This window comes from Sorex fumeus, unplaced genomic scaffold (genome assembly GCF_029834395.1).
Source record: "Sorex fumeus unplaced genomic scaffold, SorFum_2.1 ptg000013l, whole genome shotgun sequence".
Classification (NCBI taxonomy): domain Eukaryota; kingdom Metazoa; phylum Chordata; class Mammalia; order Eulipotyphla; family Soricidae; genus Sorex; species Sorex fumeus.
This window is the reverse complement of record NW_026606070.1, coordinates 22832815-22848809: the sequence shown is the minus strand read 5'-3', so window position 1 is coordinate 22848809 and position 15995 is coordinate 22832815. Positions and strand designations below refer to the sequence as shown.

Genomic DNA, 15995 nt, shown 5'->3' with positions numbered 1-15995 from the left:
GAGTACATTCTGTCATTGTCACTGTCACTGTTCTCCCATTGTTCATTGATTTGCTTGAGCGGGCCCAGTAACATTGTAAGACTTGTTACTGTGTTTGACATATCGAATACATCATGGGGAGCTTGCCAGGCTTTGCTGTGCATTCGAGATACTCTTAGTAGCTTGCCGGGCTGTCTGAGAGGGGCAGAGGAATCAAACTCAGGTCGACCGTGTCAGCCACATATTTGAGTATATTAATAAAAACAAAGTGTTATCTTGGTTATGATCAAAGTTTATTTTTAATTTGAATATTTGGGCATGATTAGGGTCATACCTAGTGGTGTTCAAGGCTTACTTCTGGCTTTGCACTCACTCCTGGGAGGGCTTTGGGGACCATATAGGGTGCCAGTGATTGAACCCTGTTCAGCTGCACTTAAATGTATCGAAGATACTCATGCAACTAGATTTATTTTAAAATACACAAAATGTGAATCATCTTTAAAAACAGAATTTAAAATATCTCTGGTTATTAATAGCTAGCATAAAAGGAATTTAATTAATGGTAATATATACTGGAACAATCTTAAATATATGTGTGATTTTGGTAGACGAGACCAGAAAATGACTTCAAAGGTTAGCATTGCACTCTGGTTTGTTATACTGTCCAGTACAGCTACACCACCCTCCTTCTGTCTCCTCTTTCTTTCAACCTCATGCACTGACATAGCCAAAATACCTTGAAAGATTCTCCCAGAAGTGGTCTTCTCTGAGAGCTTTTGTTGGCTTCCCTATTTCCTAGAATCTTTTCTTTTTCAATACTTTAACTCACCTGATTGCAAAAGTTTTCCTATCATATGCTAAGTGTTCAGTAAGTTGAATTCTTTGACTAAATTTGAACATATTTTTGATTCTGCTACACGTTTGTTATATTTGTAACTAGCATAGCTTGCAATCTATATCAATGGGTGTTCTCCAATATCATCATGAACTGTGCCCCTGGTTGCATGCTGCAGGCATGGGTTAGATCCTTAGCACCACCAGGTCTCCAGTACCTCTTTGAGTCACTCTCAGACACAGGGTTGGAGTGACTCTTAAGGACCCAAAAAAGCAGTGGGCAAAAGGCAAAAATTTAGAAAAGTGTATGTGATGGCCACAAGAGCAATCAAACAAGAAACAAAATATATTTGTAGCTGATAAGCATGTTTTATTTTTGTCTTTCCTGTTTCATGAACTAGGTAATAAGGGGAAAAAAACAGTTTTGGGTCAGGAGCCACAGGACAGCATGGAAGACACTTGCCTTGCATGCAGCTGACCCCGGTTCGGTCCCTGGCATACCAGGTGGTCTCTCAAGCACTGACAGGAGTGATGCCTGAGTGCAGAGCCAGGAGGACGTAAACCTTGCTTGGTGTGGCCTAAAAACCACAAACAAACACTGTCCTCCTGTTGTTCATCGATTTGCTCGAGCAGACCCAGTAACGTCTCTATTGTGAGACTTGTTGTTACTATGTTTGGCATATTGAATACGTCACGGGTAGCTTGCCAGGCTTTGCCGCGGGGGCAAGATACTCTCAGTAGCTTGCCGGGCTGTCCAAGAGGGGCGGAGGAATTGAACCCGGCTCGGACCAGGTTGGCAGTGCGCAAGGCAAATGCCCTACTGCTATGCTATCACTCCAGCCCAGCCAAAAACCAAACAAACAAACAAAAAAATCCTGGTGTTTCTGGGGATATTTTTGGGTCCACACTAGTATTGCTGAGAAGCTGCTTTTGCCTTGGTGACACAGCGATTTCCCAGCATTCAGGGAAGACGTGGGATGCCAGGGATTGAACAAGGACCCCTCAACATGAAATTAAAAGCGCAGGCCATTTAAACTGTCTTCTTGGCACCCAATTTAAACTTGATTAAAGTTTTCCCAAAGGTTTTTGATATATTTCCTGCATTAAACCGTGAGTCAACAAGTATTTACTCACTCAGGTATCTCCCCTGCCCTGCTGCCCTACAATTGGGTTAAAATTTTAATCAGAAACACTAAAAAGCATAATCACATTTCTCTAAGGTTGTTGAAAAGAAATATTTTTAAGGAGTAAATTCTCAATAACTTTACACTTATATTCGAAAGCCACAAGTTTGGTCATTTTTTAAAAAATTAAATAATTGTAGTTTTAAAAAAAATTATTAACTCAGGATTTTTTTATGTCATTAAATGTCCTCACTCTTTCTCCCAAACCTTTCTTGTTCTTGGTTCTTCTCACTGTTCTACCTCTCTTTCTCCTTTCTCTCATTTCTCTTTAACCTATTCTCTAGCCCTAGAGAACAGTAACTGCAGTACCATTACAGCAGTAGGCTACTTCATATGATTTTGATAAAGCTAAAAATAGTGTACTGAAGTCTTAAATTTTTAATTTTTGTCTAAGTGATAATACTGGTGTGTTGTGATTGGAAGTATATGCGTTTGCAAAGGTTCCGGGTATGCAAATTTTGAACTTGATGCTATGTGTTTTATTTTCTACTGTACAATATATGCCCAACAGATGTTCTTAGATCGGCATGACCAGAAAACAGCTCTATTAATATCTAAAAATAGAGCAATCACTTTATATCATAGTTGCTAACTCAAATTAATTGCTTGAAGTATTAACAGAAATTCACATTTAATTGGCTAGGTACGAAAAGAATATGGGAAATGCCTGCGCACACATTGTTGTAGTGGCAAAAGTACAGAGAGTTCCATTGGCTCAGGGAAAACATCTGGTTCTCGAACTCCTGGACGATACTCCACAGGCTCACAGGTAAGATTACTTGTTAATTGAAACTCAATATTTCCTACTTATTTCCTGTTACAAATTGCTGTCCTTGGTAGTTTGCTATTTTCATTCCTAGTGTTAAATATGTGGTATTTGTTTTTGTTGTTGTTTTAGTACATCTTAAGAATAGAACAGAAATCAAAGTAAGTGAATTAGAATAAAATTATGAAATTTAGAGGCTACATTTTCGCAATAATAAATGTTTTTGCTTTATTTATCAATTAATGAGTGTACAAGAAAGGCCAAATGAAGAATTTGGCACTGAACCCAAAGTTCCAAGGAAGTTATGTTTTATTTATAATTAAGCTTATCTGCTAAGTTAAATAGATTGAATTTCTCCAATTGTACTCACATGAATAGAAAATTAAATATCCTTGTGACCTTTAAATGCAAACTACAAATTTAATGTCTTATTTCATCAAACACATTTTGTTAGACTGCACAGCTGTTCCTAGACAAGTCATTTTTGAAAATTCTTAAAAATCAAATCTATCAAATGAATAAAAACAAATAATAAAATATGTAATGGAAAGGAATTTACTTCATGAAATTTCTCCCAAAGTTAATAATAATAATAGTATATTCTTTCATCTTAATAATCGTATGTGAAAGAATGTCTAGGACAAAAATATCAAGATAAGAGAATACATAAGAGATTAAGAAAAAGACAGATTATCATTACCTGAAACCTAATACATGGGGATTACAGAAACAGTGTCAGCAGTAAAAAGTTTCTGAATGCAGAACAACCAAAAGTTCACTCAGAATATAATTCCAACTATGTAAAATACCCAAGGTGTTCTGACAACACTCAATAATGTTGCATTTCTCAGTCCGAAAAATGGCACTGTAAATAGCTACCGAGAGTATCTCACCTGCACGGCAAAGTCTGGCAAGCTACCCGTGACGTATTCAATATGCCAAACACAGTAACAACAAGTCTCACAATGTTACTGGGCCCGTTCGAGCAAATCAATGAACAATGGGAGGACAGTGACTGTGTCCGTGAAAATGGAAAAGTGAAAAATGAAAAATCTGTCACATGTTGTCTTGGGGTAGGGATATAATTCATTGGTAAAATGCCTCCCTTGCACTTATGTCTTGGATCAATCCTGGGCACTGCAACATTGGCAGAAAGGAGGGCTGGAGAGAGAGATGAAGCCTCAGTCACACACCTGCATGCAACCAATCCCTGTTCAAAAGCAGGCACCCTTATATTGACCCTGGAGAGTTGCCTAGAATGACCCCAGAGGCAAGAGCCAGGAGTAAGCCTGAGGACTAGGCGACATGGTCCCAAACTTTTTAAAATACTTTTTAAAAGGGAAAAAGAAACAATGAAATTACAAAATAGTGTTCTCTTCCTGTCTATAATATTCTATGAGTTTTTTAACTCCAGTATATTAATACCCATTCTATGGTACTTCCAATACTCTGATGTTCATGTTTCATTCCATGAACATTTCAGCATTAGGATTTAGTGCTATGTAATATATGCATATTTTCTCTCTGCCTGCCACACTTTATCCTTTTCCCTATTTCCTGTTCCAGCTCTTTCTTGATGTAGTTAATTAGATTAAGGTGACTAGTTACAAATGCTGATTATACCACTTAACTCACATTGGAAATTTTTATTTCTGTCTATTACTTTTCTACTGAAAAAATAGGTACCTAATTCTAAAGTTCTTGTGTGGTTTCAGTGAGTGAATGCATGAAAAATGACTAGTGTAGAATATATAAATCGTTGATTTATATGTTTTTGTATGAAAAACATATTTATATGTTTTCCTTTTCTTTCCAGTATATAATGTATATATGTAGATATTTCTCTATATAATATACATATACAAGAGAGCAATATAGCTCTACTAATCTATCTCTCTGTATGTGGATACAGAGAAGAAAAATCATATTACATTATAGGTTTGTGTGTATATATAGTGTGTATATATGTGTGTGTGTGTATGTGTGTGTAATTTGTGTGTAATGTTTGTTGAGTACCAGGCAATATTTTAGCTGTGTTACATAAACATAAAGTAAAATTTTATAGAGGCATTATTGTGCAGACATTAATCATGAAAAAAAACTGGACAGGTAATGAATGACAATCTAGATTAAATAAATACATTATAGTAACAATGACATAAAAAATGATGGTAATTACTTGAAAGGGACAAAGTGGAAATGGGAGGATGGGATACAAGTCTTTAAAAATGGGCCAACCTAGATTTCTTTAAGGAAAAATAAATAAGCAAAGTATAAAGAAGTGAAGCAGTTGTATATCGGTACCTGGACAAAGAGCACTCTAGGCAGAGGAAACATCTGCAACCTATACCTACCCCTAACCTAGGAGTCTACTTGTCCTGTAAGGGAGGACAAGAGAGTAAATATGGCCCCAGCTGTAGAGAAAACTTAACAGAGGAAATTATGGGGCTGCTCATAGAAATGTATCCTAACAGCGATTTTTATTCTAATCATTCTCACTGCAATGTCACTTCCTCATTGCAGTCTTCTTAGAGTTCTTAGACAAAGATACATCCTCTAATTTTGTCCATTTTTTAAGAAATTGTGTTGTGAATCATGCATTCCCAAAACTACACAAGGTGAAAGTGTTTGGCACAGTGATATTATTCCCTATCCTCAAATCAAATGAGAATAAATTTGGAGTACCTCAGAAAATCTTTGAACATTTCTCCTTTCCTCTGAACAAACCACAATCTTAATTTTGATTAGTACATTTTGCATATGTATACATAGATATGATATTTATCTACATTGAATCATTTAGAACCTATTATTTTCGTTCTTTGCTCAGTCATCCATGTTATCTTTTAAAATTTTCTTCACTGCATGTTATTATATAATCTATTTACCACTTTGACCTTCATAGTGAATTCAGTTGTTCATAGCTTTCAGTGTATATTAATGATTCATATGGAACTTTGTGAAAATGTCAATATGCTTTTGCATTTATTTATTTGATACTTTGATTTATCTGTGCTAGTATGGTACCTCCAAAAAAGACAAATGTTTTGAATTATGTTTTGTATTTGCCTTTTCTGTTTGTCCTAGGTTAGTATTTGACATGCAGTTGTGTAATATTTTAAGATGAGGTGCTCATATTGTCATAAAGTGCAGCTATATAGAGAACATAACCAATTTGTGAGCTTGATTTTTACCATTAGTAGCAATAATGATTCTTATCTCCAAAAATCTTTTGTTTCCTCCATACAATATTGGTAATGACCTCAAAGTCAATAAAATGCAAAACAAAATAAACAGAAAAATACCACTAAATGTGAAAATATTACACAATTTTCTTGAATTATCTAAGCCTCATAAAATTAAATCTGAGAACGTAAGAATGTTTGATGTTTTTCGTATTCTCTGTTAAACACTGAATGAGGGTGGATTGACTTCCTTTATCTCCTTCAAAACAAAGTCAGGATAATATAAAACCTAAAAAGTATGTCATTTTTCTCAAACAAAAAAATTCCTAAAATATAAAAAAAAGTTCAGTTCAGTATTTTTAATAATTCTTTGATCTTTTTCTTACAAAGCTTCTTTTTGCAACATTTCAGAATTTTTATACTAAATCTTTTGTTGATAAAAGTGACAACTTATCGCATATTTAATCCAATTTCCATAAGAGCTGGAATAAAATTCTGGTTGTCTAGGGTATGCATTTATGTATCTTGAACACATTTACATTGGTATGGTATATTATACTATTTGTTTTTTTATAGTTATCATTTTTGATAGTTTGGGCATTTAGGAATGCACTGAATGAGACCAGCTACTGTCATTAATTTAGTTTCTAATATTGTCAAGCTACTGTGTTAAAGCATAGAGAAGTTTTATGCCCAAACTCCAAAATCAAAGTTTTAAGTAGCTGTGGCAAAAAGAAAAAAATATCACTTGTGTGAAAATTCACTGTGAGTTGAGTTTATTTTCTTCTTTTTTTCTCCGTAACTCAGAGCCGAATTCGTAGAATGTGGAATGACACAGTAAGAAAGCAGTCAGAGTCTTCCTTCATTACTGGAGATATAAACAGTTCAGCATCACTAAACAGAGGTAATCAGAAATTATTTTTCATACTATCACTTTTGTAGTTTATTGAAGTTCTTAGATGCTTTCCTGTTTGTAATTTTTGTATATTATATATATTTTTTGAGTGCATCACATATATATGTGATAGGATATATAATCTGGTTGAGTATAGCAATGTGTGTTCCATTATTCATAAGCTTTATTTTTTCAACGCTGAATTTTCAAGAAATCTTTTCTAAAATGAAATTAGAAACTGAGAAATGTCTCTTTGTAGTCATCAGCCACTGCAATAAACTGGTGAGCTGTCAGGCCTCATTGGAAGCAAAGAAATGGGCAATTACGTAGCTCTATAGTCAGCTAAGCATCATAGAGTTCCACATTGTTCCAGATAGACAGCAATTTCATAGTCTCTGTGCAAGTAAAAATATACTGTCTAATATTTAAGGCTACTGTGCATTCTGGGGAAAATCACACTTTTAATACTTAAAAGATACATAATATTTAAAGGTCTAGCAGAAAAAAAACCTTCTATGTGTATTATGATTCTTTTGGTATATGTCCATCTGGATAAAGTGTTCCTAGGAAATCCTCTAGAATAGATTCTTTTGGAGTTAAGTTCCTTTATGTAAGTTTTGTTTGTGGTTGATTTCCTTCTTGTGTTTTTCTCCTTATCCTAGCACACACCACCACCTCCCCTAACCCATCCCTATCATTGCCCCCTCAGATTAGGATGAAATTGACTACAGTAGGAATGACTAGATGAAGTGACTGTGGACAGTGAGAAGATACTACCATCATTTTGGGGGAATATTAGAATATAATTTTATTTGGAAAGGTGATGTTTGTATGAGACTTTTCTATTCACACTCTCCTAGGAAAGACATTTTTTTCATGTACAGTCCATGGTCATTTTTGTGATCAAAATTCTATTTTTCTCCTTACTCCCAAAACTAAATTTGTTTCAAACTTTTTCTGCCAGCTTTTTGTTACAGTAGATGCTACTTGGAAATAAACAATGTAACATTATGGTGTATGATTAATAAAGATTCATATATTGTTGCTGTCATTAATATTTAAATGAAATATATATATGTTAAATCTATTGCTGTTAGAATTTGCAAATGGTGCAAGTAATTCGATATCATTTATTATATAATTTTTAACTAACTTTCATATGGTATTTTGGTGAGTGACTGGTAAAAATTAAATAGTGAGGGTACTAAATTTTAAATATAACTTAGATTTAGTAAGACAAGCATTTTTAACAATTCTCAAAACATAGAAGAGTGCACTAATGTCAGTCATGTCCTCTGTTATTTTATTTGCTAAATTTAATAATTTACATTACAGTAAAGGATTTTTTTTAGATTTTGTTTAAAATTTAGTGAAAACTTGTTTGATAAATTAATACTCTAAAATTTAGCTTTACAAATCATAGGGCACAAAGTACAAATGCCTCCAAAAATTTGGAAACAATTTTATATTGTTGTGACAAATTTTCTTTATTCATATATAATTCCATGTATGAGAAATGTACAGTGTATTCCTAGAAAAATATTTTCTTAACAGTAGGATATATTATTGAAGTATTATTAGAAGCATATTGTTAGCACTACTAAAATTAAATTATTAGAAGCATATGTTATCTGAGCATCTACAGCATAATTATTGTTGTCACTAGGCTATATGATTTTAATGTTCCACTGTTTATCTGTCTACTTGGAAGATGGATAAACTAGGTAAAATTATTGTTTTACACAACATTATATTTTAATTTATATAAATATACTTAGCTGCTTAGCATTAATAAGAATAATGTTAATGAATAAACTTTTAACTGTTTACTTTAGGATTAGTCATGCCATAAAACTTGAGAATGCCCTTTTTTAGTTTCTTTTGAAGAATTTCGAAACTTGGAATATGTTTATCTTTGGGTGACTACATCTATTTGAAATGCATTTAAATAAAACTGTTATTTACTGCTGAACAGTAATGTTTGTAAATCTTCTTAAAATTTAAGGTTAAATATTACTTACTAAAGAAAGGTATAAATGTTCTTATAATACCCAGTAAGATAACTTAATGATGATTTGGGAGGTGGGTTAAATTGAAGTTAGACTTTGAAGATTGCCCATGCAGGAAATCTTTAGTTCTTCAGTATACATATTCTTCCTTTCACTCAATGACTTTTATGGTCATAAACATCAAAGTGATCCTCTTGATTTTCTATATTAATTGTCTAGTCTGCTATATCCAAAACTTCTCATTTTATTCTCATCTCATTTTGTAATATCTTAGATGAGTGGAGTACTTTAAAATTTTATTTCTTTATATTATATCTCAGAAGATAGTCTTTAACCTCCTTTAATCTTGTCTTATTTCCCAGGGCCCTATCTTCCCTGCATTCAGGCGTGTGTGTCATATTTAGGTAGGTGGCACCCAAGATTCACCTTTTTCAGATAAACACTCTAGTCACCTCAACCACATAATTATTCACCACTGTTTATTCAGTAGATTATACTTGCTATTGTTAAAAACCTTAGGTCCTACATTTTTACATCTTCATATAGTCTAACTTCCCATTCATCCTTAGTTTCTTGCAGCCAGCACTTTATTTTTAAATTCAAACTCCCATTTCTCTTTCTAAATTAGGCATTAGAGACCCCCGACTTTTTTGTCTTTGGTTATAACTTGACAGCTAAAAGCAGTTTTCTAAAAAATTAGTCCCATCTTTATTTTTTCAATCAAATAAAAGAATTTAGTAATTAACTGTGACAACCTCTCTTTTTTTTAGTTTTTTTTTCCCTTTTGATAATGTGCCTCAATATTTTAAAAAGTATTTAAAAATTACTTTGCTTAAGGCACTATGGCTTGCAATACAGTTAGTGACAGGGCTTCATGCATAAGACATTCAAGCACTACACCCTCCACCAGAATTTCCACTTTACTCCATCACTGTGTCAATGTCCTTATCCCATTACATCCCCTTCCTTTTTCTCCCTTTTGGTAAGCATCCCACTGAAGACCAGTTCTCAGTTTCTGCCTTTGGGCATTCGTTATTTCTTTTATTGTGTTTCTTTATATCCTGATTATTGGAGAGATCATTCTGTGTCTGTTTCTCTTCTTCTGCCTAACTTCACTCAGCATGATATACTCCAGATCCATCCATTTAAGCAGCAAATTGCATGATTTCATCTTTTCTTACAGCCAAGTAGTATTCCATTGTGAATATGTACCATAGTTTCTTTATACAGTCATCTATTCTTGAAGACTTGGCTTGTTTTCAGATTTGAGCTATTGGGAATAGTACTGTAATACACATAGGAGTGAAAATGGCTGTTCTTAATAGAATTTTAGGACCCTTGTAGTAAACGTCAACAAGTGAAATTGCTGGCCATATGGTGTTTAATTCCTAGTTTTGAGTATCTTTTTATGTTTACCAAAAAGTATGAACCAGTCAACATTCCCACCAACCGTGAATGAGGGTCCCATTTTCCCCACAATCATGCCATCCCTGGAAGTTTGTTTTCTCCTTTGTGGTGTGTGCTAATCTCATTGCTATGAGATGATATCTAATTGTGGTTTTAATTTTCATTTTACTGATTATAAGTGATGCAGGGCATTTTTCATATGTCTTAACTGTTTGTCTTTGCAGAAGTTTCTGCACAGTGAAATCTTTACAACACCCCCCGCCCCTCCTGCCTCCCATGGGCTTAGTTAGTTGTTGTTGTTGTTGTTGTTGTTGTTTTCCATGCAAAGTTCTACCAGTGTTTTATGTGTCTTGGCTAGTAACCCTTTATCAGATGAATAGTGGGCAAATACTTTATCCCAAGTGTTATCTTTCTATTCTGGTCATTGTTTCTCTTGCAATGCAAAAGCTTCTCAGTTTGATGTAGTGCCATTTGTTTAACTTTGCTCCAGTTTTCTTGGACAATGACATTCCATTAATAATAACTCTAACATCAATGTTATGGAGTGTTCTGCCTATGTTTTATTCAATATAACTGAGGGATTCAGGTCTTATGTTGAGTTTTTAATCCATTTTAATTTGACTTTTGTGCATGGTGTAAGAAAGTATCTGAATTCACGTTTTTTGCATGTGATTAACCAAATTTTCTAGCACCATTTATTGAAGAGGGTTTTTTTTTCTCCACTTCATATTTTTTTGCTTTTATCAAGGATTAACTGTCCATTTACCTGATGATCTCTCTCTCTCTGGACTCACAATTCTCTTTCATTGATATGAGAGTCTGTCCTTATTCCAATAATGCACTGATTATACATCTTTCTAGTACAATTTGGGCTGGAGCTATAGCACAGCGGGTAAGGCATTTGCCTTGCATGCAGCCGACCCAGGTTCAATTCTTTCATCCCTCTTGGAGAACCAAGCAAGCTACCGAGAGTATCCCTCCCACACAACAGAGCCTGGCAAGCTCCCCATGCCATATTTATATGCCAAAAACAGTAAACAACAAGTCTCACAATGGAGACGTTACTGGTGCCCTCTTGAGCAAATCTATGAACGATGGGGAGACAATGCTGCAGTGCTAGTACAATTTGAAGTTAGGGAAAGGGAAGCCTCCCCTTCTTTTTTTATTAGGATTTACTGAGAGCCAAAGACTTTGGTTTTGAGGGTTGGAGGGAGCATGGGGAAAGGAAAGTAATACTTCCTATAAATTTCAACATGTTTTATCTATGTCTTTTTAAAATGCCATGGGCATTATGTACATTGCACTGAAACTGTATAGTGCTTTGGGCAAGGTTGACATTTTGAGAATTTTAATCCTTATATTCCATTAACATGGGAATATGTTTCCATTTCATTATGTGCATTGACTTTTTAACCTGTACAGATTTTACTGTAAAAGTCTTTTCTTTCTAAAGGGTTTTGTGGTAGTCTTTAAGGTTTTCTCATCTAGAATCATGTCATAGGCAAATATAATTTGACTTCTTTTCCTATCTTGATGCTCTTCACATATTTTTCTTCTCTAATTGCTATGTTAAGTACTTCCAATACTATATTGAATAGTTGTGGTGAGAGTGAGTTTTTTTATTAGCTTTTAATTTCAATGCATCATAGGTGCGTTTCATAGGTGTGGTGAGAGCTGTGCTAAACTTACAGGGAAGACTTCAGTTTTTTGACTTTGAGTAAACATTTTCTGTGGTCTTGTGGTTAATGGCCTTAGTTATGTTGTGGATAATTCCTACAGCTCCCATTTTATTAAGAGCTTTTTTGAACATTAATGTGTGTTTTTAACTTGTAAAATGCTTTCTCTTCATCTATTGGTATGATCATATGATTTTTTTCTTGTATTGATATAATGTACTGTGTTGATTGACTTGCATGTATTGAGGCTTCATTATATTCCCAGAATGAATCCTAGTTGGTTCTGTTCTGTAGTCTTCTTTATGTTCTTTGGTTCAGCCTGCTAATATTTTGCTGATGCACATTGTGTCCATGTTCATTAGGGATATAAGTCTAAAGTTTTCTCTTTTTGTGGTGTTCCTGTCTGCTTTTGATATCACTGTTTAATTCATAAAGATTTGGTGGATTTCTATTTCTTTAACTTTTTCAGAGATCCAGAAATGGACTGGGAGTAGAACATCTTTAAAGGTTTAGAAGAAATCTCTAGCTAAACCATCTTGGCCAATACATCTGTTTTTAGGAGACTTGGTTATCATTTCAACTTCATTTATCATACATAACCTGTTCAGATGCTCTATTTCTTCTTGGTTCAACATTTGGAGATTATAGGAGACCAAGAATTTTTCTATTTCTTCTAGGTTCTTCTATTTTATGACATTAAGATTTTCAAAGTAATACCTGATGATCAGTGAACTTCTGTGATATCTGTTATGACATCTCCTCTTTAATTTTTTTTAAATTTTAATTTATGAGTCACTGGGAATACAATTACAAAGCTGATCATGGTTGGGTTTCAGTCGTACAGTGTTCCAACATTCATCCCTCAACCAGTGCACATTCCTACCACCAATGTCTCAGTTTCCTTCCCACCACATTCCCCCCAGGCCTGTCTCTATGACCAGCACTTTCTTAGTTTCTCTGTCTCTCCCCTTTAATTTTTTGATTCAGCTTACTAGAGTTCTTTTTCTTTATTTGCCTTGCTAATTGTTTGCCAATAGTGTTTATTTTTTCAAAGAACCAGTTTTTGGTTTCATTGATTGTTTTAATTGGTTTTTTCTCCTTCATTATTTTTTTGCTCTAAGTGAATGTTTCCTTCATTCTACTTGCTTTGGTCTTTTTTTTTCTAGTTACTTAAGCTGTGCAATCAAAGTTATGTATGTGTGCCTTTTGTTTCCTAATTAACACTTCAATTGCTAGGAACTTTCCTCTTAAAATTACTTTTGCTGTGTCCCATAGGTTCTAGTAGCTCATATTCTCATTTGTTTTCAGGGATAGTTTTGATTTCATATTTGATCCACAAGTTAACTGGCGTTGCCTGTTTAATTTCCAAGTGTTTGAGTTTTTACCCCATTTCTGTTTTTTTTATTAGCTTTTAATTTCAATGCATCATGTTCTGAGAAGGGTGTTGATGCAATTTTTATTCTCTTAATTTTATCAAGGTATGACTTGTGACTTAGCATGTGGTCGATCTTGGAGAATGCCCCAGGTGCTTTGAAGAAGAATGCAAACCTAACCTTTTGGGAATGAATATATATGCTAAACTCGTCTCTTCAATTTCTTCCTTCAACCTTAAATTTTAATTATTTTAATGTAGGAGTACTGCTGTTTATTCAGCCATTGATTAAGCTGACTGAATTGGGCATGAACTCCATATTAGTTTAAAAAAAATTTTAATTGGATATTCATGAAATAGACTGTTTCAAAGGTGTTCATAATTGGGTTTCAGTCATACAATGATTCAGCACTTATTCCTCCAATAATGCACATTTTCCACTATCAATGTCACCCTTTTCCCTACCACCATCACCAACTTCCCTTCTTGCTCTCTCTCTTTCCTTTTACTTTTGTGCATTATGATTTGCAATACAGGTGCTAAGAGGTTATGATGTTTCTTAAGGGCATTTGGTATTTCTATCAGGACAGTAAGGCTGGAGTAGCTTTTCAATTGAGTGGCCACTTTGAGGTGTGGATGTGACTGCTGAGGCTTACAGAAGTATAAGGAAGTGGGGGGAGGTAGCCCATCCTAACCCTGAGAAAGTCTGGCAATTTCACTAACAAAACCTGCATACCAGAATTTTCAACAGATTATATCTTGATGAGGTCTGTCCTAAGATAGTTGAGTCAGCCGAGGGGTATGGCACCAACTTTGGATTGTGGAAGAAAGTGACTGCCAGGGGCTCTGCTTGACAGTAGAGTCAGGCCAGTGAGTATGGCAGCGACTTTGGATTCTGAAAGCAAGTGGCTGCCAGGGGCTCTACTTGGTTAGGCAAAGCCAACATGCCCCACTCCAATTTACCCCAGTCTGTTCAGCCATGTGTGGGATCACACTTAACCAAGGTTTTTGATCTCTTTTGGGACTTATTTATGGGTCTTTAAAGCAAGACTGGTGGCAGAACTTACATGGTGGCGCTGGAGTTGGTTTGTGGAAGTGACTCCTAGTGCTTCCAGGAGTATTGGGAAGTGGTAGGAGGTAGCCTATCCCAACTCTGAGAAATGGAGATTTCAGTCACAAAACTTGCATACCAGAATTTTCAGCATATTATATCTTGGTTAGGTCCATCCTGAGATGGTGGAGTTAGACCAGGGATATGGCAATGACTTTAGATTGTGGAAACAAGTGGCTGCCGAGGGCTCTGCTTGGGCGGGCCATGGGGCCAACCTCCAATTTACCTCAGTCTGTTCAGTCATGTCCAGTACTAAGCTTAACTTTGGCTTTTGATCTCTTTCAAGATTTACCTATCAGTCTCTGATATAAGGTCAACAAGTAACTTGTGAAAAATAGCCAGAGGTGGTTTATGGGTTTGGCGCCCACATATCTAACTTTGGGCCTTTTAGTTTCTTGGTAAACTTGGTCCTAAGTTGTTGGGCTCCAGCCAAAGGCACAGCAGAAATTTTGGGTTATCAGGAAGCCTGAAGGCACCCATCAGGCTGCTGATGCAATTGCCACATGGGTACAGGCTGACTTGCTGGCAGCACCATACCCCCAGAACTTTAGATTTTCTATGCTTTTTATTTTGACTCATTCATCAGAGGAATATTGTTTTAAAATCCTGCATGTTTTATAGTTTATTCTTCCAGATAAGAATTGATTTCATCATTTGGTTTCATTAAAATTAGTGCATTCATCATACAGTGGCAAACTCCTTTTTCAATTTTTTTTTCTCTGTGTTATTTTTTTCAATTTCTGTTCTTAAGCCAAATTATTACATCCTATTCTTCAGGTTATATATCTAAATTTTCCCAACATTATAAATTTTGGGCTGTTTGGATTTTATCCCTTGATATTTTGAGAGACCCTGGAAGCATATTGAACATTTCATTTGTATTTTACTCTATATTATCTTTGGGGGTTTTGCTACTTGATCATTTTATCTCTGGAATCTGCCATTATCTTTATACTTCAAATATCTGTATTATAATGGTATTTTCTTAATATTCTATTCATTTGTAAATATTTAATCATGTAACTCTTTTGCTACAATACGATATACATACAAAGCTAGAATTCATTGAGACCAGTAGCCCAGGATTCCCATCCAGTAAACTTCAAAAATGTCATTGCATATACCATTAGAAGGAACTTTTTAAAAACCCTCTGAAAATAAATTTTTTTTGGAGAATTTCAAAGAAAATTCACACTGTTCCAAACACATATTTTCAGAAACCTCAGGAATATTCATTCACTGGATAATTTTTTTAAGAAAAACTATCATTTATTGAACAATTGTCAATGTAAAAATTAATGAATAAGCAGATGAGAATGAAAACATATGATATTAGAATGTATGTAACACAGCAAGATAATTGCAAATAATAAAGTTCATAGCAATAAATGCTTTCATGAAGAAGCATGAAAATCTTCAAATAAGCATACCCTTAGAAAACAAAAATTACAAGTGAAACCTCAATTAGGTAGAAGCAATGATTTTGGCTGGAGAGAGAGTATACTAAATAAGGCACTTTCCTTGCACATTGAAGGACCATGATTTAATCTCTGGCATCCTTTATGGTCAGAATCAAA

The 15995-nt window shown here is 34.6% G+C and overlaps 1 protein-coding gene across 23 annotated transcripts in view; it reads left to right on the top strand.

Annotated features, from left to right (window-relative positions):
• ADGRL3 (adhesion G protein-coupled receptor L3) overlaps positions 1-15995 on the top strand; it is an 882914-nt gene that overhangs the window by 797414 nt on the left and 69505 nt on the right. For 22 of the 23 annotated variants that reach the window (XM_056111479.1, XM_056111470.1, XM_056111466.1 and 19 more), the window contains 2 exons: positions 2641-2766; positions 6756-6852. In XM_056111479.1, coding sequence (XP_055967454.1) covers positions 2641-2766; positions 6756-6852 — 223 coding nt within the window. Of the gene's footprint in view, positions 1-2640; positions 2767-6755; positions 6853-9214; positions 9257-15995 lie in introns of all 23 variants that reach the window. The other variant, XM_056111456.1, reaches the window with a different exon arrangement.